Below are 27888 nucleotides of genomic sequence, written 5' to 3'. Positions count from 1 at the left end.
ACCAGGCACGAGAGGCGCGCAAGCAGAACACGATCCTGATTTTTTTTTTAAACGACTACCGACAAGTTTAATTGGTTAACATTAATACGGTCAACCACTGGTCAAACGGTCACCGGTGGACATCCCTACATCGGACTGCTTCAGTAACGAGGGTCAGTACAAAGCTGGCTTTGCCTCGACACTGACCCTCGTAAAAGGATCTGTCCCAACCATACAGGACCCAGCAACTTCACCTGAGACACATAGGCGAGCCATAGCGATACATCCACATAAACATTGGTGCATGCTACCGCTAGCGTAAGCGGCATCGTCTCCGTCTCTCCAAGTAGGCGATGACAGACGGAGCTCATTAGCATTTAAAGGTGCAGACACAGAAACAGCCTGTTCTCAGCAGAGCTCATTTGAGCAACTTTTGGCGCCTGAAATTCAGGACCAAGGGCCCGTTGCACAAAACTAGGATTAAGACATCCAGGATAAGTGACTGAGCTGAGCTCAATCGATCCAAAACAAGAGTGTCCAGGCTTAATTGGTTGCACAAAGACCAAGCCAGGATGAGCAGACATGGATTCATCAAGCCAGGTGAAACCAATCCTGGATAGGTGCGCGCTCACGGCTCCCTCAAATAGACCCCGTCGCCAATCACAGATTCACTGATTCACCATGGCCAATAGAGCGGCATACTTTTCCCCGCCGGAGGCAGAAATCCTCATGGAGGCATACGAGGAGGTCAGGCTGCTCTCACTCAGCTTTCGTACTAAAAAGTACGAAAAGTAAAGCACGATATTTTCGTATGCTTTCCTGCGTATTACACAGAGCCGTGGTTACGTGACCAATGCGCTTTATGCTGGTTATTAGAGAGCATCAGACCTAAACCTAACCATAACCCTCCGGGGGTTTAGCTCAGGAGGTAGAGCGGGTTGGCTGGCAACTGCAAGATTGCCGCTTCGAATCCTAGCTCCTCTTAGTTAGCATTTACCTAACCCTAACTCTAACCCTAACCCTAACCAACGAAAGATCATATACATTCACTGAAGGAATGATATGAGAACAAAATGCAGATTTTTCGCTAGGAATGTCATCAAAACGTACTTTAAAGTGATGGTTCGGAGTGAAATGCACCCTAGGTAATTTCCACCATGACATCCAGCCAAACACCCCCTCGGAAGCATTTTTAGCGATGGTCAGCATTGGTCAACATAGCCGCTATCAGCCGAATGGCTTAGTACTAGCGCTATAGTACATAGAGTATATCTCGTAAATTACCCCGCTAATAATGCATGGAATGTTACCAAACTTCTGCAGTAGTACACATAGGGTCTGTACTCACAAAACGAGGCATTTGAAAGTTTGTAAGTACACCAGGAGTTTATTTAAAAGAACACTTGCCTGATAGCTTCCTCAAACAGCTGTAGCTGTCGGTAAAAGCCGTGGTAGGTGAGTGGCAGGCCGATTTTGGCATTCAACAAATATTTAGTGCTCTGATAATGCTACATTCTTATGTGCCAAGAATTTACGGTTACATTTTTATCATCATTATTTTTTTATTAAAAAATATCCCACAGCCACTTCATCCTGTGGCAGCTGCTTCAAAAAGCTGTAGTTGCCATGGCAGGTCGGTAAATGCCGCGGCAGGTCAGTGGTAAGTGCCTCAAACAGCCTCAGGTGCCGTGGCATGTCGGTGGCACCTGAAGATACCACCTGAAGATGCCACCAAACAGCGACAGCTGCCGCGGCACCTCGCGGTGCCACCGGAAGTGCCACGGCTAGCTGCCGCTGCCACGATTTGCGATTGCCCCTACTGCGCTTTTGTGCAACCGGATCATGGATAAGTTGAACCAAGATAACCAAGATATCCCAGCTTAATCCCTTATCCTAGTTTTGTGCAACGGGCCCCAGGGATAGGTTTGGGGTAATGCATATCGAATTCAGTGTTGTTGGACCTCTGACAGCTGTGTGGAATTGAGGAAAAACAGTAGGCCTATAATAGGGGACCTTTAACATTTAATTGAGCTCCAGCTGGTCTTCAGGACCAGGAATGAAACCAGTGCTTCAGGTGAGGACACTCACAGCCCAGAGGATCATTCTGATGGGGGACATGATGTCCACGTCACACCAGCTCTCTGTGTCTGCTGAACGGAGACATTTCTCGCCGGGTTTTAGGGGTAGGACCGGAACAACGGTGTCTCGGTTCATCTCGTTACGCATCACGCTATCCACGGAGGAGCGGAGAAAAACAACACCTGCGACGTTCATTCGGGACGCGGCCGCCGGATCCGACGGTCTCCCCCACGGCAGCACTCCGAGCCGTTCACCGTGGGACACTCTTCACTCCGGGCCCCGCGCCTCCCACTCTCCGAGTCCGACACCGCTGCAGACCCGGGCCGACGAGCAACACACGCTACAGCAACAACAACAACAGTAAACTACCGACAAAGTAGTGAAAACAGATAGAAAACACACTCACGCTGAAAACGCCGAGACGCCACTCTCTCTGCGGCTCTCTCTCTCTCTCTCTCTCTCTCTCTCTCTCTCTCTCTCTCTCTCAGTCTGCACCCCGCCTCCCGCCAGCAAGTCAGAGAGAGAGAGAGAGAGAGACAGGGAGGGGGCAGAGAGACAGACAGATATTTTTATGGTTTTATTAAAAAAATAAATAAATACATACTACCATCAATATCAAACAAACTAACAAACTCAATAACTAAATCAGATCAACTCCACGGAGAAAATAAGTTGCTTTTCTTCCACATCACACTGAACCACTGTTTGTGATCATTCAAATCAATCATCATCCAAGTAAACAGTAGTTTCACATCAATGTCATCAAACGTCTTCTCCCTGCTCACACAGCCATCTTTGATTGTCCAAGGATGAAGTTCATTAGTTGTCTTGTATTTAACACCAAGAATGAACATGGAGAAAAACCTCCCCCAGCTTCTTGAAGAGGAAGCAGCCTCACACTCACAGGAGAACATGTGTGATGCAGAGAGGAAATAGCCTCACACTCACAGGAGAACATGTGTGATGCAGAGAGGAAATAGCCTCACACTCACAGGGGAACATGTGTGAGTGAGTTATTCACATCTGGGTTTATGACAGAAACACCCTCCACTGTATTAGCTGGCTTGCATAAAAACCTCATCTCTCACACCCAGATGACCTCGCAGGGCATCAACACGATGTACACTTGACCATCATTCTGTTCAAGGATTTAACTTTTGCCTTTTCTAGATTTAAACAAGTATGACTTCTCATCTAAAAACCCTGACAGTTTTCAAATGACAAAGACCTAGACCTGGAAAAGGTTCATACATGAGGCTCAATAACGTTTTTCACTATTGCTAAGAAAAGACAGTGGTCAGGGATCGCTCCAGAAAAATGTTAATTGATTTTGAGGCGATAGTAAGTTAGTAAAGGTCATTACAATAAATGATAGAAAGACTAAAAATGCAGTTTAAATACCTGAACAGGTGCATAGGAGAGAAGTGAACATACACATCCATCATCAGAATCTAGGAGACCTTCCACCCTCATGAGGCCTTCTGGCAGAAAGGGCCCATGGAGTTATAAAAACATACATGCAGTAAAACCACTTATAATGGTTATAGTTATTTTTTTACTTACTTATGTGGATAAAAAAGAAACTTTTTCATACTTTTAATGGTTATATTTGAACATTTTGTGTAAATTGGTTTATTTCTGTGAATACAAAAATCTGTCGAAAATCCTGAAAAAAAAAGGATGAAATCATGGAAAAATAACAAAAAAACTGAGTGGACGCTTATTGTGAAGGGCGCGGTTGGCGCCCTCTGTCGGTGGCTGCGCGCAGCAGCAGCAGCACCGGTTGCCCGTCTTCTTCTACCCCTCCCAGCAGCGGTAGCAGAAGCGGCTCCGCTCTGTGTCTATTCCCGGAGAGACCGCCTCCATTTTAACACCGACACAGGCACAGGAGCAGCGGACTCAGCGGCCGGCGGAGGCACACGTTCTGCGGCGGGATTCTCTCACTGATGCCCCGTGCGCGACTCTAATTCCTCGGGCCTGAATCCGCCTTTAATTTCGGATGGCGGCGCTGCGGCAGGACGCAGCCGGGGTGGCGGTGGATTTGTGAGGATTTAACGGGTCGTTTTTCTGCGGTGAGATTTCTTGATTTGGTGAAGAAAGAGAGGAGGAGGAGGAGGAGGATCGTCTACTGGTGGTCAGGTACCAGCTTTATTCTAATTGGGTTTATTTATTACGGGGCTTTGGTTTATCATAAGACGGCTTTGTTTGATCTCCTCAGCGGGTTGATTAGCCGCTGACAGGCCGCTGCTGCAGCCTCACTGGGCGGCCTGTCAGCGGCCCCGGCGCGCTGTTTCCACCCGGACAGCATCCATCCAGCCTCCGTACGGCTCCGGTGTTTTTTGGTGGGGGTGGGGGTGTTGGCTTATATAATGTGTGCGCAGAGGACACTCCGAGCGTCTGTCCGTCCGTCTGCAGCTATAATGTGATCTCACCTCTGACCGACGGACGGTCTGACACAAACACGCTCCGCGTCGGCCCGTTGGCGCTTCCATCCCGCTGGGATGTCGCATACGGGACCTGTGACATTGTGTCCGGCCGCCAGCGATGCTCGCTGAGGCTGCAGGTGGAGTCGTTCAGGCCGGACTGCAGGTGCAGCAGGGCCGCTGCTTCATCCAGCAGATACACACTTTAGTATCGATTCGCATGGCATGTGAACGTGTTCATCGAATTCAGTCTGTCACTTCACCATTCAGTCACCGAAAGAAGAAGATGCCAGATGCGTCGTCACCATTCAGCAGCAGGGAAATGTATCAATGAATTGATCAATCGATCAACAGAAAATAAATCTGCAGCTATTCTCATAACGGACCAATCCTTCAAGTTCTTAACGATAACCCTTCTGTGTGAATAACGACTCCGAGGACAAAACTATTTATGAATGTAGCCTATTGATCAAATGCATCGATCGATAATGAGACGAGTGATCAGTTGCAGCAGCGGTTCTCACGTCTGAGTGAATGAGCGACTCGCGTTTAAACGTGACAGGAGTCTGAAGTTCATTTAGTTAGCTTCAGTGAAACGAACGTGATTGTTTGATGAGTGACTGTTAAAGCTGTTGTCTGGTGTTTGAGCGTGCAGCAGCGCCGATGATGAGGCGTTCACGTCGTTTCATGCTGGGTGACGTCCTGACACATCTGTGATCTTTTAACACGATGCTTCCGTTTCATTCCTGCTGGACAAACTCAGACTTACAGTCCGTTAAATCAACCAATCCATGAGGTGATTCCTGTCTAATCTACTGATCAAAGATCAGACATATGGAATGTTTGTCTGTTTTATTAAAAAACCTCATTCTTTCTTAAATTAAGTCAGTATTATAACCAAGTGATTCATGTGAAACGTTTGAATCACACAACGTTTTTCAAGATTCAATAAATGTATTCACATGTAAACCTGAATTATGATCTTACACTTGAATATTATATTCCACATGTGAAATGCTGTCGGCCCCTGGGGCCCTCCACCTTTCTGTGGTCGTGTAGTGATTAACAGTGACATAATACAGAGGCTGGTCTGGGCCCCTGAGTTCATGGTCCTCTGGCCTGGGCCCCTGTGTTCATGGTCCTCTGGCCTGGGCCCCTGTGTTCATGGTCCTCTGGCCTGGGCCCCTGTGTTCATGGTCCTCTGGCCTGGGCCCCTGTGTTCATGGTCCTCTGGCCTGGATTTATTATCATTATTACTCTCGAATACAAAATGATAAAATTAAAAAAAAGACAGAGGTCTCTTTTAATGTATATACTATAAAGTTGTAATTTGTTATAATTTATTCTTAATTTCTTCAATCGATTAGTCGACTAATCAGCTTGTTTTGGGGCGTTTCACATGTGAGAAGTCTATGAAAACGAGCTCCCAACTCCAGAAACGAACATGTGAATCACATTCGACATGGAATCTAAAACAGTCGATGTGAAAGCAACATGTGACACTGAGGTCAACTGGGACAAAAAATAGGTTTTATAGATTTTAATGGCTTTGATTGTTGAGGAAAAACACTCAACAAGGAATCTATTGACATTTTTTAAACGTATTTTCAGACAGCTGATGTTTTTTCTTTTTTCATGTAATGACATCCAACACTGTAAAGGCACGGTTTTTGCACGGTTCTTGTTTGCATCATCGTCTCTCTGTGCCGTAGATCTGCACTCAACTTTATTGTCAATGAAGACAACTTGCCATCACACGCCTATGTATTAGTAGACAGCCTTGACCATCCCCTGAACCAGTTTTTCATACTTCTCCCATCTGGCCTCAAATATAGAGTACCGGACTGGTTCACTGAACTGACTAATGTACGCTAAATAAAGGACTTGTCTTGGTGGACTTCCTGTGTCGGAGCACTGGACTCTAAAAGCAGCGCTGTCACCAAAAAAGCTTTGATTCTCAAGATAATTTGTTTTTATGATTGCACTTAAAGGCAGCTTTGCTGCAGTTATATGTAATACTGGAAACATGAAACAGCTTTGTTGAGCGCCAGTTTTTAATCTGAGATTGTCTTGATAATGTCAATGTGTGATAATGTCGATCTTTATTTGTTATTTATTAACATCTAATAGCGAGGCGGCTTCTTCAGGTTCAGTTCACTGTGAGTCTTCTTGGCTGAGACAAACTCAGTGTGTGAACGGGACTGCAGTGAGCGTCTCATCAGCCGGCTGTAGGTCGTCCACACTGACAGATGATTGTCATGGAATGAGAGAGGATTTTACAACACAACGGGATAAAAAGTTACATAATCATCTTAAATATCGTCACAAGTGGCTTGAAAAAGCTGTCTAGTTCACTATTATGGTAGAGAAGTGAAAAAAAGAGCTATATTAAAAATACGGGATACAAAAATACATACTATGAACACATTAATGAAAAGACCTTGTGATTTATGATCATCTTATTCAAGATTATTTGATTGTATTTCACTAAGAAAAGTTGTGTCTTATCTGTGACGCTTAATGAAATATAAAGTGAAGTTTGGAGTTTGAAGCAGATTTTGATGATTCTCAGGATAATATCATGAATCCCATTTATTTTGGCATTATAATGATATGAAATTATCATATCATGCCTAATTGTGAGTTTCTGTGGATGTGTGTAGTATTAAAGTACCTGGGTCCACTGATGATGGAGGATGACATCACCCAGACCTGGCCCATCATGCAACGTCATGTTTTGTGCACTTGCTTTGTTTTTGAAGCAAACCGCAGGTCCATTAGCCGGACCGATAGAAGTAAATACAGCTAGTTCGGTGTCACAGAGTTCAGACTGACGTACGCCTGCAGCTGACTGATAACACCTTCACTGACATCAGAGTCGAGGAGGTCCTCGCTCGACACGTTTGTCTTTATGCTGAAGAAGAATAAAACAGTGACTGCTAATGTATCCACAGGTTTCACTCCGCTCAGGTTTTTATTTTCACTGTAGAGGTGAAAATAAACTGGACGCCTGAGGTAAATAAGGGCCTTAAGGATGTAGACTCATTATATGAATCATCAAAATGTTCTGACAAAAGACACAGAGGCTCCTAGCTGTTATCTGTAGGCTGCAGATAAGTCAGCACTGAGAAAACATTCTTTTTTTTAGCTCCAGAATGAAGGTTTCACCTGATTGTTTCAAAACCGTTGAGTGTTTGAATCATTGAGGCGCTAGTGTGGGTCTTTGGCCAGGACTATCAGGATGGGGGTCTTTGGCCAGGACTAAACTATCAGGAGCTAGTGGGGGTCTTTGGCCAGGACTAAACTATCAGGAGCTAGTGGAGGTCTTTGACCAGGACTAAACTATCAGGAGCTAGTGGAGGTCTTTGACCAGGACTAAACTATCAGGAGCTAGTGGGGGTCTTTGGCCAGGACTAAACTATTGGGAGCTAGTGGGGGTCTTTGGCCAGGACTAAACTATCAGGAGCTAGTGGGGGTCTTTGGCCAGGACTAAACTATCAGGAGCTAGTGGGGGGGTCTTTGGCCAGGACTAAACTATCAGGAGCTAGTGGGGGGGTCTTTGGCCAGGACTAAACTATTGGGAGCTAGTGGGGGTCTTTGGCCAGGACTAAACTATCAGGAGCTAGTGGGGGTCTTTGGCCAGGACTAAACTATTGGGAGCTAGTGGGGGTCTTTGACCAGGACTAAACTATCAGGAGCTAGTGGGGGTCTTTGGCCAGGACTAAACTATCAGGAGCTAGTGGGGGGGTCTTTGGCCAGGACTAAACTATCAGGAGCTAGTGGGGGGTCTTTGGCCAGGACTAAACTATTGGGAGCTAGTGGGGGTCTTTGGCCAGGACTAAACTATCAGGTAAACATGTAAACATGTATGTTATTGCGGTGAAAAACTTTGGGTGCACCTAAATGAAAAAGGAAAAAAGTGCACCAGTGCAACCAATGTAAAAAGTTAGTCTGGAGCCCTGCATTGGCAAGGTCCACAGACACGTTGACATGTTTTCCTTGGTTTTCGCAAGTTTTTGGGCTGGCTACATAAGCAAAATAATCCCATACATGCGCTTCCTGCGTCTGCTTTGTTTACAAGCCATGGACATTGGGCGAGAGCACTCATCTGTAGGGAGGTTTTTGGAGATTTCTGCACAGACACTGCCCTGCTGTCACACATTATTAAAACACTGTAATTCTGAAAGTAGCGATACCAATAAAATCGGGTAGGTACTGGTAGGTTATTGTGACACCTTTCTGGTATCGGTATTCCATGCAATAGTACTTCACGTTAGAAAACATTAGTTATTGTAAATTGCCCTGTTCAATTTTTATTCATGTTTTTGTTGTTGAATTTTAAATTTAAACTAGTGTTTTGTTTGTTTGGTTGTTCATGTGCAATGTGTTTAATAAAATCATGCTAGAAAGAATCATTTAATTTGTTTATTCAGCGAACTATTCAATGTGAGGTCTCTATGTTAGCAGTGGACCTTTTGAAGCAGAACGATATAAGAACTGTATAGCGAAGTATGTACAATTAATTATTTGTTTATCGCAAACCATATCATAATCGCAATATTGAACAATGTTATTGCAGAATTTCCTCAAAACGTCCAGGCCTAACGGGACTTTGTATCTGTTAGTGTTGCAGTGTGTCTGCAGCTCTGAGACTGGAGGCTTCAGATGAGTCATGCTGCTGCACCATGACAACGGGGGGGGGGGGCTGATTCCAGAACACGTAGAATACAGTATAGAACCACGTTAGCCCCCTAGAATACAGTGTAGAACGAATAAGAAGAAATTAGGTCACATTTCCCAAAACAAGAACTAATACAACAATTCATAGTTACTTACTAGTTAAATAGTTACAAATAGTTTACTGACTAGGTGATGCTATCTATAAGTAAACTATAGAGTTTACTTGTCTCAACCTAACTATGGAGTTTTAGATGTCTCAACCTAACTATGGAGTTTATTCGTCTCAACCTAACTATGGAGTTTAGTTGTCTCAACCTAACTATGGAGTTTAGTTGTCTCAACCTAACTATGGAGTTTAGTTGTCTCAACCTAACTATGGAGTTTATTCGTCTCAACCTAACTATGGAGTTTAGTTGTCTCAACCTAACTATGGAGTTTAGTTGTCTCAACCTAACTATGGAGTTTAGTTGTCTCAACCTAACTATGGAGTTTATTCGTCTCAACCTAACTATGGAGTTTATTCGTCTCAACCTAACTATGGAGTTTATTCGTCTCAACCTAACTATGGAGTTTATTCGTCTCAACCTAACTATGGAGTTTAGTTGTCTCAACCTAACTATGGAGTTTATTCGTCTCAACCTAATTATGGAGTTTATTCGTCTCAACCTAACTATGGAGTTTACTTGTCTCAACCTAACTATAGAGTTTATTCGTCTCAACCTAACTATGGAGTTTATTCGTCTCAACCTAACTATGGAGTTTAGTTGTCTCAACCTAACTATGGAGTTTAGTTGTCTCAACCTAACTATGGAGTTTTAGATGTCTCAACCTAACTATGGAGTTTATTCGTCTCAACCTAACTATAGAGATTAGTTGTCTCAATCTAACTATGGAGTTTACTTGTCTCAACCTACCTATGGAGTTTACTTGTCTCAACGTAACTATGGAGTTTACTTGTCTCAACGTAACTATGGAGTTTACTTGTCTCAACGTAACTTTGGAGTTTACTTGTCTCAACGTAACTATGGAGTTTACTTGCCTCAACCTAGTTTACTTGTCTCAACCTAACTATGGAGTTTAGTTGTCTCAACCTAACTATGGACTTTACTTGTCTCAACGTAACTATGGAGTGTACTTGTCTCAACGTAACTATGGAGTTTACTTGTCTCATCGTAACTATGGAGTTACTTGTCTCAACCTAACCATGGAGTTTACTTGTCTCAACCTAACTATAGAGTTAAGTCTCAATCTAACTATGGAGTTTACTTGTCTCAACCTAACTATGGAGTTTACTTGTCTCAACCTAACTATGGAGTTTACTTGTCTCAACCTAACTATAGAGTTAAGTTGTCTCAATCTAACTATGGAGTTTACTTGTCTCAACCTAACTATGGAGTTAAGTTGTCTCAATCTAACTACGGATTCAGTGTGACATCATTATCTCCTGTCTATATGATCCTAACTCAGTTATTGATCTCATTCAGTGTGACATCATCATCTCCTGTCTATATGATCACAACCATTGTTTCCCACAGGATTTTATGAGACTGTAGGGGCTCTGGGCACATGCTGCCCGCTACAATTTGTATTTGCCCCCGTACAAAATGTTTACATGTTGAAGTTAAACGCATCAATCTTGTGGACTTCACTGCTTAACTGTAGTGAAGGACGCTCTGTGGACAATGAGCCTTACTTCAGCTTGGTGGTTTTACATTAAAAAAAAAAACTAACGTTATATGATGACCGTGAAAATATATATAGTTAACTACGTTGTCAGAGCCTTTTCCTGTGGATGCGTGAAGTCTCGCCATTCTGGCATGGCCAGGCTTTGGTTCTTCACGCAACGAGATCTGGCCACGTGAGAGACTCGTAGTAGTGAACCAAAACATGGCCAAACATATGGGATTTGTTAAGCTATTGAAGATTGTTCTCTCTCTATCCCAGGGTGCTGCTCAGATCTGCTCAGATTGTGTCATGTCCTTTCACTGCATTCCCTGTTGCAGTTACAGTATCACTTGATTTCTGTCCAGATATAAATAAGATAGAATGTAAGCCTGACAGGCTGTTGGTCATAAAATTACATTCATGTTACTGCTTTGGGGTCAATTATTAATGTAAACATTAATATTTTAATAATGCACCAGGTTAGAGGGTTCCTTGTACAATTTACAGCATTAGTTCTATAAGGATCTATTTCATATCCAAGCAAAATTGTTATTGTAACTAAATATCCCTAACCGAATCGATATTTACTCGAATCGAATCAGAGATTAAATTGAATCCTGACCTTGTGAATCTGAATCAAATCGATTCGGGACATCAGTGGCGATACCCAGCCCTAGTGCCTACTGTATAACGTAAATCGTTTAGTGTCTTGGATGCTCCCTGAACCACGCTTTCTTCATTTGACCCCAATGAATCCTGCATTGTCATCTACTTGTTTTTTTGTCCAGGCCGTGTATATTCATATAGATGTATTCACTGTGTAATGAAAAGCTGTTGACAATAATGGGTCACTGTTTGTTCTTATTATTAAAGATGATTGCTATTATTTTTAATGCTATATAGATTATACAAATATTAGTAATTATTATTATGTCTGTCTTGCTGATTTGTAGTATTTCTCATGATCCTCTGGTGAAGTTTAGTGCAGGTCAACTCGGTCTCTGGGTGTAACCAACGCCTCAACATCGTCTTTTTGTTCTCGGTGTGACGTGATGTAACGATGACATCATTAGTCGGAGCGCCTTCACTCTGGTTTTGTGACAAAAGCCCGCCGAGGCATGAAAACTGGGTCAGGAGCTGTAGTCAGCGTTACCATGGCAACAGGATCAGTAGGTCACAGGAAGATGAGGCTGCTACTCGTGCATGCTGGGAAATGTCGTCCGCTCTTAGGTTAATATTGTTGAGTACATTTGGAGCTGTTATTTTATGTTGGATAAATAAAAATAAATAACACTTAAAGGAATACTACACCCATTTGCATTCAACTTTGAATGGTTACAAACCAGGTAGTATTTTTGAATGTTGTCATCATTCCCTCATTTTCCCAGAGACGGAGATCTCAGTGTTTCTATTCTAAAAAAGACCCTCCGATGACGCAAATATCATCGTTTTGCATCATCGGAGGCTGTTTTGGTTAGAGGGGGTGAGACTCCAACACTAGTTCCTCATGTTTTCAACCCGCCTATAGGGGGCAGCACCCACTGAGACTACAGACCTGTTACAGACCAGTGGTGGGACCCACTGAGACTACAAACCTTTCACAGACCAGTGGTGGGACCCAGAGTCTACAGACCTATTACAGACCAGTGGTGGGACCCACTGAGACTACAGACCTGTTACAGACCAGTGGTGGGACCCACTGAGACTACAAACCTTTCACAGACCAGTGGTGGGACCCAGAGTCTACAGACCTATTACAGACCAGTGGTGGGACCCACTGAGACTACAGACCTGTTGCAGACCAGTGATGGGACCCACTGAGGCTACAGACCTATTACAGACCAGTGGTGGGACCCACTGAGACTACAGACATGTTGCAGACCAGTGATGGGACCCACTGAGGCTACAGACCTGTTACAGACCAGTGGTGGACCCACTGAAGCTACAGACCTGTTACAAACAAGTGATGGGACCCACTGAGGCTACAGACCTGTTACAGACCAGTGGTGGGACCCACTGAGGCTACAGACCTGTTACAAACCAGCGATGGGACCCACTGAGGCTACAGACCTATTACAGACCAGTGATGGGACCCACTGACACTTCAGACCTATTACAGACCAGTGGTGGGACCTCCCTTCAGACTCAGGGTGTGAGCGGAGCTGGACCGGTCCTTTTAGAATAAAAATGCCTGCTCTGTCCAAAATCTGCTCGCCGCTGCCTGCTCGAGCTAACATGAGCCGATCCAGAGGGTGAGTGTTGACATCTGTGCAGACGTGACGTGTCAATAAAGTTTCAGTCATGTTCTCTGTGTTGTTCTCTCTTGTTGATGACTTTGAGACGGCGCTTCTTGAAAACAACGTAAAGCCAAGCATGTGTCGTATTAGAATGTGATGACCTGTACAAGAGGCATTCGGGCCGAGGAGTGTGAGTGCAAACCGGCCTGGGGAGGCAGGACAGATCAGTGGGAGTGGCCTGTTGAGCTGTGCATTGTGGGAGTTGTTGTCTTCCATCCACATGCATCAAAAAGTCACTGTCTGCCTTTTCTCAGTCAAGAAGGCATTTATTTTACATTTTGACTATGTATATTAGCCACTTTCAATACAGATTCATGTTTCCACCGGGGAAGTTTTCCTTTATCTGAATCTCCTTGATCATCTGACTCCCACCCACCCAGAAACATTCCCAAGTTGCACTGCGGCTTTGAGAACAATATCAGGTGAAATCTCTTGGTCTGTGACCAGTTTATGGAAGCGTTTTCATACAATGATGCTTTTTTTACATTGAGTAAATGAATATAAACAGTCTGATGCCTTTGTAATGTTTCTGTCCTGCAATCATGCTAGCAGCTCTGTGAGGCTACTGAGATGATTCAGTGCTGCTGTGAGCTTAATGCTAACATGCTAACATTTACCATGTGTTAGCTTGCTAACATTGACTAATGATCAGTAAACACAGATTCCAGCTGATTGAATGTCTTTAGTTCTCCAGGTATTTGGTCATTAACCAAAGTATACGACACATTAACACGTTGACCTGAGGCCTGTACTCCTCAGCGAGTTCAACATACCAGGGTATCTTTCAGTTATCCAGCTTAAGTAACCCTAACAAAGGCAATCAGAGATAAGCGGTCACACGAAGCTGGTTATCAACTCGGTAAGTCAACCTGTCCAGCTATGAGCGCGTGCACATGAAAGACACCGACTGTGTGAATGCGTAAGTCGTATTAATAGTATTAGTAGTAGTATAACGACTGCCCGATCATAAGGGCACTAGTAGATCTGATTGATTAAATTAACACATTCACTCCGCTGATAGCTTAGTGGTATATTTTCCGCCCCATGTACCGAGGCTCCCTGCAGCGGTCCCTGGTTTGAATCCGCCCTGCGGCCCTCTTTTAAATCATGCCGTTGCTCTCTCTCACACCTTTAACTCTCACGATGTCCTCCTGCAATAAAAGGCCAAAATATAGCTTAAAAATAATGAATGTGTTGATTGGATGTATTCTTATAAGGTGGTTTATGACAATATCAGCCTCATTCTTTCAGCTGCAATCCCGGCGGTGTAAAACGGACTTGGGAGCAAATCAAATAAATATAAAAACATAATTCAAAGTGGTAAGTAGGCTGCACGCTGACACAGAAAAGTCTTCTCTCCGATGAGAATCTGTATCTCTCATATAAAACATCGTCAGGGACAGAAAAAGGGTTTTGCCGGTCTCTGTACACTCTATAGTTCTCCTACAAGACCCTCTCACGATCCACCAAGCTTCTTTTTTTTATATCGGCGCACCAAGACAGCTGATTGGTCAGTCGGCGGTGTGTTTCTCCACGTTGATCTCTTATCAGGAACATAACCTGCTCCGGAGCAGGTTAGCTCCACAGCGTAAGTTACCATGGCGATCTACCCCGGTAAGAAGTGAACCAGCGTCGTAGGACGGAAAACCCAGAGTAAACGCTTAAGTTACCTCGCTAAGCACAAATCCTGCTTCGTAGTAAAGGCCTCTGGTGAGACATCAGAGGATCAGTAGCATTATTACGGGTCATCTTATAAATGCTAGTGAGGTGGTGGACATTCATACATCTTTATTTCCTTGTAACAAAGAATCTTAGCATGTTGACACTGAACTTTGACTTCAGAGGAATTAAAAATGATGTGTGGAAAAATCAGTAAGTATGTTAGTTGAGATGTGTCACAATCATCCTCGTCAAAATAATAGTGATGATTATCATCCCAATAATAATAATAATGAATTAAGAAACATACTGGAATCACTTCTTGGTGTTCTGCTGTTTTGTAAACACCACTGTTTGATGGAGGTTATTACTGGGTGATACATTAAAGGGTTATCGGGTTGTCATCATTGATTAGATGTTTCTGTGATTTATTTCCATCAACGGTTTCCTGCTGAGTCAAAGGGGAAAGGTCACTGACTAATGTGTCCATTTTCTCCCTCAGGTTCTCTGCAGGATGCGGCAGTGAGCATGCTCAGAGTGCTGATCGTAACCATGGGGATCATGGCCGGTAGCCAGGCGTGCAGTGGCCAGGACAACTGCTCGGCCCACAGTGAGTCCAAAGACTACTGCTACTCGGCTCGCATCCGCAGCACGGTGCTGCAGGGGCTGCCCTTCGGAGGGGTGCCCACCGTGCTCGCCCTCGACTTCATGTGCTTCCTGGTGAGTCACCGCACGCGCTCAGTTCGCCACGCTGACAAACGCATCCTGACTGGAACAGACTATTATTAAAGCAAGCTACATTATTGATAAATGCTGAAGTATAAGAAAGCATGAACATGAGTGATTTTAAGGGGTCTGTTGCATGTTGTGTGTTGCACTGTGGGAGCTGCAGAGAGTGGACTGTTCACTCACTGCTGAAAAATCAATACTGCCACTTCATGGATTGACCCACTGATACTGATGTTCCATCAGTGTTTCTGTCTGTAACTTTTGACCTCTATCATGTTACCATTTGACATGTTGTCAATGTGTCCATCAGAAGTCTAACAGGAAGTCCTCCTCTCTCTTCTTCTGCAGGTGCTGCTCTTCGTCTTTTCCATTCTACGTAAGGTTGCGTGGGACTACGGCCGCCTGGCATTGGTCACCGACGCAGACAGGTAACCTTTAACCTTCCATTCTTCAGGTGGTGGTTGTTCCCAAAAAGGGGGTCAGGACCTGTCTGAGGGTCATGACATGAATCACTAAAGATCTAAATGAGTTGGGTGGAACTCACCTGTGGTCCTTGAGGAAGACACAGTAATATTGACACTTGTTATTGTTTCCAAAACTGCTCAGTTACTTCATAACTAGAATTGCCATGATGCTAAAATTGTGACTTTGATACGATACCCAGACAAAATATCTCGATACTTACACTGTGATACCGCGGTAAAAACCTAAAACGTCAGGAAAAGTGATGGAATAATAGATAAAAGAATGTAGAACTTAAAATTAGTTTTTCTATTAATTAAAAATGTATTTATTTAAAAATACTACGGAGTAATCTGATGTTGTTTAATAAGACTTGTTTTGTTAAAGTAGAGTTACAGTTCAGGTGGAGAGTGGCACTGCAGCAGGGAGATGCAGAGAGGCTTTCAGAACAAAAACACACGAAATGATGATAAATTCAGATGAAGTTCTGTGAGAAGTTGATGAGGGAAAGCTGCTAAAAGCAGGAAGACCCCACAGTAACTGTAGAAAGCTCTGTCTGGAGTTGAAGTGGTGTTTGAGAAGAGAATGTCACTCTTTTCCTTTACGTCCATTTCAGGTTCCAGAGAAACCCAGTAAAATCAGACTACTGTGTATAGTATACACAGTGTATGCAGTACAGAGTATACAGTATGCTGTACACCAACAGTATACTGTGTACAGTATGGAGAAGTAATTTACAGCCGCACAGTTTTTACCGTCTCCTTGTTCCTGTTTTAATACAAATTTTGACATGTTGTTGAGAACTTGTCCTGAGACAACACAGATGTGAGGACATGTGTCCACCACACGGTGGCGACTTTCCTGTGGACTCAGATGAAAAACGGTCCAGATAGTTTGAGTTTTTGTTCCTGCTGACTGTCGTCATGGCGACTCTGTGATTGTATCTCTGTTTCCATCCTGAAGATTGAAGAAGCGTTTCAGCAACCGGGAGGAGCGGGAATAGTATGTTGCTGCTTCCTCCATGTTTGGTTTGTCTGCTAACATCCTCCTCTGCTGCTCTCTGATTGGTGCACTAACATGACTTCTTCTTCATTTCAGTTTGTGTGTTTGTATGGGAGGTTATTGTTACCACCTACCACATAGAGATGAAGTAAACAAGATGAACACAAGCGCTCTGGTGCTTTTCTACCAGCTCACCACAGACCTACAATTATGACATGTAGATGTAGGTACATTTAGCATCTATGACATCACAATTACATCATTGTAGCAAAGAAAACATAAATGTACTTAAAATAAGAGAAAATGTAATCAAAAGAATCTTTCAAATCTACTGGTCGAAATTAGTTTCAAATAAACGTTATTCTGGCAGACAACCATCAAGGCTGCATTATGAATTTGTTGATTGTTTTGTGAAAAATTCAGAGATGTTGAATTTATTTTCATCAAAGGTGGATAAGGTATTCAGATCCCCTACTGCAGTCAAAGTACAAACACCAAACACTAAAATACTCTGTTACAGTAAACGTACTAATACCACACAGTGCAATACTCAGTTACAGTAACAGTGTGTAAAAATCTTAATTTGTAATGGGAAAAATGCTGCCACATAAATGGAGTGTAGAAATCGGCCCATGAAAACTGTTACTCTGCTACGTGGCTGCTGGCAACGATCACCCCCCATACACCATCAATACTAAAGGAAAAACAGAGGCTGGACCACTCTGTTTGCTGATATGAAGCTAACTGGTGTGAGGCTAACCACTGTGATGCTAACAGATGTGTTGTTAACTGTTGTCTTCATTTTAACATAATTCAGCCGCAGAAGAGACAGAGATAACTATGAACCAGTCAAAAGGTAACGGGCTGTGTGTCTGTTTGTAGCTCAGTGTGTCGTAAACCCTGTCACACACTAGCTCGTTAGCTCGCTAGTTGGCTCCCTAGTTAGCTTGCTAGTTAGCTAACAACTAGAGGTGGAAGAAGTGGGCCCTTTACTTAAAAGTAAAAGTAGAAATGCTGCACTGTAAGAATACTTCCACTTCCAAAAAAACAGAAATATTCTCCGCAAAATCCAGAGGTGGGAAGTAACAAAGTACAAATACTCTGTTACTGTACTTAAGTTGAATATTCAGGTACTTTATTTGCGTATTTATTTTCACTTTTAATCCCTACATTTTGAAACATGTGAGATGTGAGATTCCATTAGCCTTGCAAAAAACAGCCAGTAGAAATGTCCTTCATCGGGATACATTTTACTTTCTAATTTGAGTACATTTCAGAGCATGTCCCCTTTCACTTTTACTTGAGTTAAGAAGTAGAATCAGTACTTCTACTTTGACGAGTCTTTTTGAACCCAAGTATCTATACTTTTGACACCTCTGGCAAAATGTACTCTTAAGGTCTGCGTCCTTTTTATTTAAGAAAAAAAAATGAAAACACCCACCCATAGAAAGCAGTGACGAACGTTACCACATTGAGTTGATCAATACGGTTATGAATGATGTGAAGGCTCGTTCTAGCTGAGTCAACGTAAACTGAACTAATTTTGCAAATAACTGGGATATTTTTGAAGTGTCATATAATTCCAGTGTCTCTGAGGTAAAGGGACTGCTTTTGTGAATGGAGTCTGGTGGCTTTGAAGGGGGTGATCTAACCGCTTCAGTTCCCCGTCATGACGATGTGAAGTGGATGTGGACGGTGCAACATCAGTTTAAGTTTACACAGCTTTACCTTGCCGTCAGACAGCGTTAGTGTTATTGTATGACCGAAATAACGTGGCGTTCACTCAGCTGTGTATTGCTTGGCTTCCACGTAGTTGTTGCACCAAATTCGGGGACCCATCAGATTCTGTGAACGCTGGAAATGTAATCTAGAATAATCCATGTTATTGATCGAGCATGCCCATTTTCGACAGCATACATACAGCAGCCTCTGAGGTCACAGAATCTGATGGGGCACAGAATTTATTACAACACCTATATACAACGTCTCCCTTCTACCTTTTAATGATGATTCCTTCGCCGATGAGGTCGTGTTTTTGGTTCGTAGACGTTTGAAGGAATGCTTCCACGTTGTTTTGAGGTAGAAGCAGGTTGGGGTTGGTGTTTCTACTTCCTGTTAGCGCCCTCTGTGTTCGGTGTCTCAACTCAGCCAATCAGCTTTCAGACGCAGAGGTCAAAGGTCAGAGCACCTACATGCTAACAGCTAACGGTCAGATGACTGGTTCCTGTGTGTGTCCACAGCGTTGCCTCAGCGATGCACTCGGAGACGCCTGACCGCTACGAACGCCTCACCTCTGTCTCCTCCTCTGTCGACTTTGACCAGAGAGACAACGTAAGTACTCCTTCATCACTGCTCCTTCATCACTCCTCTGCACCTCCCTGTCTCCTCCTCCCAGTCTCCTCCTCCATGTCTCCTCCCAGTATCAACCTCTCCACTGGTTCCTCCTCCTGATTTTCTGTGTTTGAATCTTCAGGGTTTTTGCTCCTGGCTGACGGCCATCTTCAGAATAAAGTAAGTCTCATGTAATAATAATCACAATAACAAGAATAATAATCATCATGCATTAGCTATTGTAGCTTCAGTACCAGTCAGTTTCAAACACTCAGCTGGTTTATGTTGACTCTGACCTGTGACTCTGCTTCTGCTCTTTATCCTGCTGCTCGTCCTCCTCCTGCTCCTCCTCTTGCAGGGATGAAGAGATCAGGGAGAAGTGTGGTGAGGATGCTGTACACTACCTGTCCTTTCAGCGCCACATCATTGGCCTGCTGGTTGTAGTTGGTGTCCTCTCCGTTGGCATTGTCCTGCCCGTCAACTTCTCTGGAGATCTGCTAGGTGAGAACAAAATACCTGCTGTATCACACAGGTCACCAGTTTTTCTTGTTTGCATCCCCTGGGGATAATGTCATGGCCCTTTAGTTTAAGGGTGCGACCCCTAGTGGGGGTACCAGTCCTGAGGTTGGGAACCAGCAATCTAAGCACCACAGCCTGCTGCTGATTGGTTGGTTTGAACTGCTTTAAACTGTAGACTCACCCACAGGTCGCTGCTGCAAACAGATACAATACGATCTACAGCTAGCTAGTCCGTTAGCCTAGCTGACCTTCAAATAATTAATCAATAACAAACGGACGTTATACTATAAACTATAGAGATGTTTCTGAAAATAAGACACTGCAAGTAGCCAACCGTCAAGTGTAAAGTGTAAAAATTTAAACGCTGAACTTAAAGGAAAGAAAACAGAAGATATTATAAAATATAAGTTTCCCTCCAAAATGTAAGCTAGCCTGTTAGCTCGCTAGTTCAACATGCTTTGTAGCTCCTGACTTTCCAACATTGACGATCCCACTTATGAATTGGGAGGGTCATTTAAGGTAATTTCTGTTTACATTTCCTTTTCAGGTTTTGTTCTTCCTTCAGGCTCAGAGTTACATACAACTAATTTAGGATGAGATTTACAGATGTAATCCTGTCATTTCTTACTCACTTTGTCATTAATTTACACAAAGCCTCCATTTAAAGATTTGAGAATCTTCCATTGAAATCATAAAAGTTGTTGCCAGTTTCTAATTTAAGGAAATATTAAAGATCCATTCAACTCAGACATATATTTTTCTTGTGGAGTTCTCACTTGTGTCTCATTGATTTTAGTCAGAATTATCAGTAAAGATGCTTTCCTAAGCCAAGGAGTGACTGGACCTCCTTCTAAAGAAGGTAACAGTCAGTTCAGAACTGTGGTCTGTAGGTCTGTGATTCTGTAGGTCTTTGAGCCTGTTGGTCTGTAGATTTGTGAGTCTGTAGTTCTGTGAGTATGTGGATCTGTAGGTCTGCTGGTTTATGGGTCTGTAGGTCAGTGTGTTGGTCTGCATGTCTTTGAGTCTGAGGGTCTGTGAATCTATTGGTAGGTCTGAGTCTGTAGGTCTGTGAATCTGTGTATGTCTGAGTCTGTAGGTGTGTGAATCTGTGGGTAGGTCTGAGTCTCTAGGTTTGTGCGTGGGTCTGTTGATTCGTAGGTAAGAAGGCGAGCGGGTCTGTAGGTCTTATGGGTCTGTGTGTAGGTCTGGGAATCTGTAGATAAGTAGGTCTGCAGGTTATTGAGTGATGGTCTGCGTGTTGGTGACTCTGTAGTTAAGTGGGTCTGTAAATCTGTAGATCATGGGCCTGAAGGTCTGTAAATAAGTGCGTCTGCAGGTAAGGGGGTCTATGTAGCTGCAGGTCAGTGAGTCTGTAGGTCAGTGGGTCTATGTAGCTGCAGGTCAGTGAGTCTGTAGGTCAGTGGGTCTATGTAGCTGCAGGTCAGTGAGTCTGTAAGTTAGTGGGTCTGCAGGTCAGTGAGGCTGTAGGTCTGTGTCTCTTTGGGTCTGAAGGTTAGTGGGTTTGCAGGTCTATGGGTAGATCTGTGAGTCTTTAGGTCTCTAGGTTAGTAGATCTGTAGGTCTGTGGCTCTGCAGGTTTTTTAAGTCTGTAGGTCTGCAGATCTGTGGCTCTGTAGGTTTCCAGGACTATATTTCTGTGGTTCTGTAGATCTGCAGCTCTGTGACTCTTTAGGTCTGCAGGTCTGTGACTCTGGAGGTCTGCAGGTCTGTGGCTCTGTAGGATTGCAGGTCTGTGGCTCTGTATGTCTGCAGGTCTGTGGCCCTGTAGGTCTGCAGGTCTGTGGCTCTGTATGTCTGCAGGTCTGTGGCTCTGTAGGATTGCAGGTCTGTGACTCTGTAGGTCTGCGGCTCTGTAGGTCTGCAGGTCTGTGGCTCTGTAGGATTGCAGGTCTGTGACTCTGTATGTCTGCAGGTCTGTAGGTCTGCAGATCTGTGACTCTGTATGTCTGCAGGTCTGTAGCTCTGAAGGATTGCAGGTCTGTGACTCTGTATGTCTGCAGGTCTGCAGGTCTGTGACTCTGTAGGTCTGCAGGTCTGTGGCTCTGTAGGATTGCAGGTCTGTGACTCTGTATGTCTGCAGGTCTGTAGGTCTGCAGGTCTGTGACTCTGTACGTCTGCAGGTCAGTGGCTCTGTAGGATTGCAGATATGTGACTCTGTAGGTCTGCAGGTCTGGGGCTCTGTAGGTCCGCAAGAATACATTTATGTGGTTCTGCAGGTCTGCAAGACTACATTGATGTGGTTCTGCAGGTCTGCATCTCTGTGACTATGTAGGTCTACAGGTCTGCAAGACTACATTGATGTGGTTCTGCAGGTCTGCATCTCTGTGACTATGTAGGTCTACAGGTCTGCAAGACTACATTGATGTGGTTCTGAAGGTCTGCATCTCTGTGACTATGTAGGTCTACAGGTCTGCAAGACTACATTGATGTGGTTCTGCAGGTCTGCATCTCTGTGACTATGTAGGTCTACAGGTCTGCAAGACTACATTGATGTGGTTCTGCAGGTCTGCATCTCTGTGACTATGTAGGTCTACAGGTCTGCAAGCCTACATTGATGTGGTTCTGAAGGTCTGCATCTCTGTGACTATGTAGGTCTACAGGTCTGCAAGACTACATTGATGTGGTTCTGCAGGTCTGCATCTCTGTGACTATGTAGGTCTACAGGTCTGCAAGACTACATTGATGTGGCTCTGAAGGTCTGCATCTCTGTGACTATGTAGGTCTACAGGTCTGCAAGACTACATTGATGTGGTTCTGCAGGTCTGCATCTCTGTGACTATGTAGGTCTACAGGTCTGCAAGACTACATTGATGTGGTTCTGAAGGTCTGCATCTCTGTGACTATGTAGGTCTACAGGTCTGCAAGACTACATTGATGTGGTTCTGCAGGTCTGCATCTCTGTGACTATGTAGGTCTACAGGTCTGCAAGACTACATTGATGTGGTTCTGCAGGTCTGCATCTCTGTGACTATGTAGGTCTACAGGTCTGCAAGACTACATTGATGTGGTTCTGAAGGTCTGCATCTCTGTGACTATGTAGGTCTACAGGTCTGCAAGACTACATTGATGTGGTTCTGCAGGTCTGCATCTCTGTGACTATGTAGGTCTACAGGTCTGCAAGACTACATTGATGTGGTTCTGAAGGTCTGCATCTCTGTGACTATGTAGGTCTACAGGTCTGCAAGACTACATTGATGTGGTTCTGCAGGTCTGCATCTCTGTGACTATGTAGGTCTACAGGTCTGCAAGACTACATTGATGTGGTTCTGCAGGTCTGCATCTCTGTGACTATGTAGGTCTACAGGTCTGCAAGACTACATTGATGTGGTTCTGAAGGTCTGCATCTCTGTGACTATGTAGGTCTACAGGTCTGCAAGACTACATTGATGTGGTTCTGCAGGTCTGCATCTCTGTGACTATGTAGGTCTACAGGTCTGCAAGACTACATTGATGTGGCTCTGAAGGTCTGCATCTCTGTGACTATGTAGGTCTACAGGTCTGCAAGACTACATTGATGTGGTTCTGCAGGTCTGCATCTCTGTGACTATGTAGGTCTACAGGTCTGCAAGACTACATTGATGTGGTTCTGAAGGTCTGCATCTCTGTGACTATGTAGGTCTACAGGTCTGCAAGACTACATTGATGTGGTTCTGCAGGTCTGCATCTCTGTGACTATGTAGGTCTACAGGTCTGCAAGACTACATTGATGTGGTTCTGCAGGTCTGCATCTCTGTGACTATGTAGGTCTACAGGTCTGCAAGACTACATTGATGTGGTTCTGAAGGTCTGCATCTCTGTGACTATGTAGGTCTACAGGTCTGCAAGACTACATTGATGTAGTTCGGCTGGTCTGCATCTCTGTGACTGTATGTCTGCAAGTCTGGAGCTCTGCAGGTCTGCAAGACTACACTTCTGAGGGTCTGTAGTTCTGTGCCTCTCTAGGTCTTCTAGTCTGTAGGAGTAGAAGTATGAAGTAGCAGAAAATGCTCCAGTAAAGCACAAGTAGCTCAGATGTGAAGTTGTTACACAGGATTTTTGCTTTTTAACCCAAAACTAATGTTTCCTGATGTCTTCTGCTTGTTTGTCGAAGAGAACAACGCATACAGTTTCGGACGCACCACCATAGCCAACCTGAAGTCTGGGTGAGTCCCGGAGGATTAATCAAATATCCAACACTATTGGTTAGTGGTCTGAATGTGTCCAGATGAGAGGACCACTCTCAACGTCTGAGAGTCTTAGGCCTCTTTACTGATAGACCTTATTTAGTTTGAGACACAGTTAATGTGTCCTGCAGGAGCACAAATCAATAGAGTTGACACATTTGTCCCACTTTGTGAAAGAAGGTAGGAACTGTTAGCCTAGCTTAGCACAAAGACTGGAAGCAGTTAGCCTTACCTGGGACCAAGATTGGTTACAGGGGGACACTTTTAGCTTTACCTAGGAGGACCAAGACTGGTTACAGGGGGACACTTTCAGCCTAGTTTAGCACAAAGAATGGTTACAGGGGAACACTATTAGCCTTACCTAGGACCAAGACTGGTTACAGGGGGACACTTTTAGCCTTACCTAGGACCAAGACTGGTTACAGGGGGACACTTTTAGCCTTACCTAGGACCAAGACTGGCTACAGGGGGACACTTTTAGCCTTACCTAGGACCAAGACTGGTTACAGGGGGACACTTTTAGCCTGACCTACGACCGAGACTGGTTACAGGGGGACACTTTTAGCCTTACCTAGGACCAAGAGTGGTAGCAGGGGGACACTTTTAGCCTAGTTTAGTACAAATACTGGTTACATGGGGACACTTTTAGCCTACTTTAGTACAAAGACTGGAAGCAGGGGGAAACTGTTAATCTATCAGAAGTGAAAATGATGAGTTGGTTTAAGTTGAATAAGAAAGATATTTTATATTTGAGATTTGTCTAAGAGTGATTCTTTTTTTCTGTTCAGGACTAATCTGTTGTGGCTGCACACTTCGTTTGCCTTCATGTATCTGCTGCTGACCGTCTACAGCATGAGGAGACACACATCCAAGATGCACTACAAGGAGGATGATCTGGTAAAATAACAGTGACACTGGACTGGGACAGCCCCACTTTCACCTACTCTATTTGTTCCACTCTAGAAAAATGTCCCAGTCATCATGGCAACATCTTTATCGTTGCAATATTTGGAAGAACGTGCTAGAAACATTTCAAAATTGAACCGAATCATTGAATAAATTACTATACTGTAATAAAGGTCAAGCATTTGTCAGCTGACATCACTTTGTCACATTGTTGTTGTCACATAGCAGGCTGTTAAAGTTTTATCTTAGCCTCTGAAGGTTTTAGCACAGACCGGTAGGCAATAGAACGTATGTATCGAGTTAAAATGTAAACATAAGGTCTGCTGTGTATCGTGTTTTTTAATCCCAGGTTTGTGTCTTGCAGGTGAAGCGCACTTTATTCATTAATGGCATCTCTAAATATGCTGAGGAAAGTCAGATCAAACAGCACTTTGAGTGAGTTCAATGGTCTTTTCTTCTTCTCGTGGAAACTGAATGTCTAAAATGTATTGAGATCTACTTTTTCTGGGGGAGGACTCTTGGTTAAATTGTCCCACCCACATGTTCAATGCCTCCTACGTCCATGATGTACCCTAAATGTGTCCAGCTGACTGAAGTGACGTCAACTGTGTCTGATTTAAACAATGTTAGAATAACAGTTATTTCATAGTTAGTCAAAGTTTTACCATAGCCAGTCAAAGTTTTACCAGTCAGTCAAAGTTTTACCAGTCAGTCAAAGTTTTACCATAGTTAGTCAAAGTTTTACCATAGCCAGTCAAAGTTTTACCAGTCAGTCAAAGTTTTACCAAAGCCAGTCAAAGTATTACCATAGTTAGTCAGAGTTTTACCATAGCCAGTCAAAGTTTTACCATAGTCAGTCAAAGTTTTAGCATAACCAGTCAAAGTTTTACCGTATCCAGTCAGAGTTTTACCATAGCTAGTCAAAGTTTTACCAGTCAGTCAAAGTTTTACCATAGTTAGTCAAAGTTTTACCATAGCCAGTCAAAGTTTTACCAGTTAGTCAAAGTTTTACCATAGCCAGTCAAAGTTTTACCAGTCAGTCAAAGTTTTACCAAAGCCAGTCAAAGTATTACCATAGTTAGTCAAAGTTTTAGCATAACCAGTCAAAGTTTTACCGTATCCAGTCAAAGTTTTACCATATCCAGTCAAAGTTTTACCATAGCCAGTCAAAGATTTATTGTAGCCGACTGAAGTTTTATCGTAGCCGTCTGAAGTTTTACCGTAGCCAGTCAAAGTTTTACCATAGTCAGTGAAAGTTTTACCATAGCCAGTCAAAGTTTTATTGTAGCCAACTGAAGTTTTATCTTAGCTGTCTGAAGTTTTACCGTAGCCAGTCAAAGTTTTACCATAGCCAGTCAAAGTTTTATTGTAGCCAACTGAAGTTGTATCTTAGCTGTCTGAAGTTTTACCGTAGCCAGTCAAAGTTTTACCGTAGCCAGTCAAAGTTTTACCATAGCCAGTCAAAGTTTTATTGTAGCCAACTGAAGTTTTATCTTAGCTGTCTGAAGTTTTACCGTAGCCAGTCAAAGTTTTACCATAGTCAGTGAAAGTTTTACCATAGCCAGTCAAAGTTTTATTGTAGCCAACTGAAGTTTTATCTTAGCTGTCTGAAGTTTTACCATAGCCAGTCAAAGTTTTACCATATCCAGTCAAAGTTTTATTGTAGCTGACTGAATTTTTATTGTAGCAAGTTGAAGTTTTATCGTAGCCGTCTGCAGTTTTACCGTAGCCAGTTGAAGTTTTAACGTAGACAGTTGAAGTTTTAATCATAGCTGGCTGAAGTTGTATCACAGCCTGATGAAGTTTTATTGTTGCGGGATGAAGTTACAATTCCATTTCCACTGTGTTATTCTATTTCATGTGTACACCCAGAGGTGAATCATTCCCGATTCAGGGGCTGAATGTCTTTAATCACATTTTTTTTAAAACCCTTTATAATACATAGTTGAATGTTTTTGTGTTCACATATTAAACTATAATTCAGTAGTTGAACTTGTGGAAAGTGTCCCAGAATGCTGCTGAAGATGAGTTCTGTCTGAACTGTTTTCTTCCTCTTCAGACAGGCGTATGAGAACTGTACGGTGCTAGAGGCTCGGATCTGCTACAACGTCGCCAAACTGATGTCTCTGAACGCAGAGAGGTGAGACACAGAGGCAGGGTGCAAACTGGGATGCACCCAGCTTCTTTTAAATGGTAAAACATGTTTTAAACATTTTGTTTGTGCGTTTGTCAGGAAGAAGACGGAGCGCAGTAAGAAGTTCTTCACAGACCTTATGGCGAAGGAACACGTTCCCACCATGATCAACCCCAAACCCTGTGGACACCTCTGCTGCTGCGCCATCACTGGCTGCGAGGAGGTGACGCTAATGCTAACGCTCTGTTCAGATTGACTCAAATAGATTCTCACAAGCCTGAAATTTGTAATGTAATGACATTGTAATGATAACTCAATGATGGTAGTTTATAGACTCAGCTTATTTCCTCACATTGCTCCTATACTGGTACATGATGATGATTAGTTTCCAACAGTTCAAGTTTTATCCCAGCAGACTTAAGGACTGTTAGCTAGTTCAAGTGGTTCAAATGTTTATCATAGCTATTTCAAGTTTTACTGTAGTAGGATTAAGTTCTTAACAACCGGTTACATTTGATTGTAGCTGGGTAAAGTTTTATTGTTGCCAGTTAAAATTGTGTAGTTGCCGTTTAAAGTTTAATTTTTGCTGGTTAAAGTTTTATTGTTGCCGGTTAAAGATTTATTGTAGCCAGTTAAAGTTTTATTGTTGCTAGTTAAAGTTTTATTGTAGCCAGTTAAAGTTTTATTGTTGCTAGTTAACGTTTTATTGCTGCTGGTGAAAGTTTTATTGTTGCTGGTTAACACTTTATTGTGGCCGGTTAACGTTGAATTGTTGCCAGTTTAAGTTTTATCGTAAATAACTGAGAAGTTGGTTGTGATGACTTTCATATCTCTTTTTT

The 27888-nt window shown here is 43.3% G+C and overlaps 2 protein-coding genes across 5 annotated transcripts in view; one reads left to right on the top strand and one right to left on the bottom strand.

Moving 5' to 3' along the window:
- The window catches only part of LOC311011522 (3-oxo-5-alpha-steroid 4-dehydrogenase 2-like), a 45071-nt gene extending 42541 nt beyond the window's left edge, over positions 1–2530 (bottom strand). The window contains exon 1 of the mRNA XM_084006526.1: positions 2465–2530. The gene's annotated coding sequence lies outside the window, so the exon portion shown is untranslated. The remainder of the gene's footprint in view (positions 1–2464) is intronic.
- Positions 2531–3927: 1397 nt separating this feature from the next.
- LOC311011512 (CSC1-like protein 2) overlaps positions 3928–27888 on the top strand; it is a 40208-nt gene continuing 16247 nt past the window's right edge. For 2 of the 4 annotated variants that reach the window (XR_014596901.1, XM_084006510.1), the window contains exons 1-12: positions 3931–4197; positions 15285–15502; positions 15860–15939; positions 16937–16975; positions 19216–19306; positions 19449–19486; positions 19665–19807; positions 23937–23988; positions 24798–24906; positions 25280–25350; positions 26975–27055; positions 27149–27272. Coding sequence is in view for 3 of the 4 variants with exons in the window: in XM_084006510.1 (XP_083862636.1) it covers positions 15311–15502; positions 15860–15939; positions 16937–16975; positions 19216–19306; positions 19449–19486; positions 19665–19807; positions 23937–23988; positions 24798–24906; positions 25280–25350; positions 26975–27055; positions 27149–27272 (1020 nt within the window). In the remaining variant the exon portion in view is untranslated. Of the gene's footprint in view, positions 4198–15284; positions 15503–15859; positions 15940–16936; positions 16976–19215; positions 19307–19448; positions 19487–19664; positions 19808–23936; positions 23989–24797; positions 24907–25279; positions 25351–26974; positions 27056–27148; positions 27273–27888 lie in introns of all 4 variants that reach the window. The other 2 variants (XM_084006511.1, XM_084006512.1) reach the window with 2 other exon arrangements.

The sequence above is a fragment of the Eutrigla gurnardus genome (genome assembly GCF_963514095.1).
Source record: "Eutrigla gurnardus genome assembly, chromosome: 3".
NCBI lineage: Eukaryota > Metazoa > Chordata > Actinopteri > Perciformes > Triglidae > Eutrigla > Eutrigla gurnardus.
The sequence above is the reverse complement of the archived record's forward strand: the minus strand, read 5'-3'. Positions and strand labels throughout refer to the sequence as shown.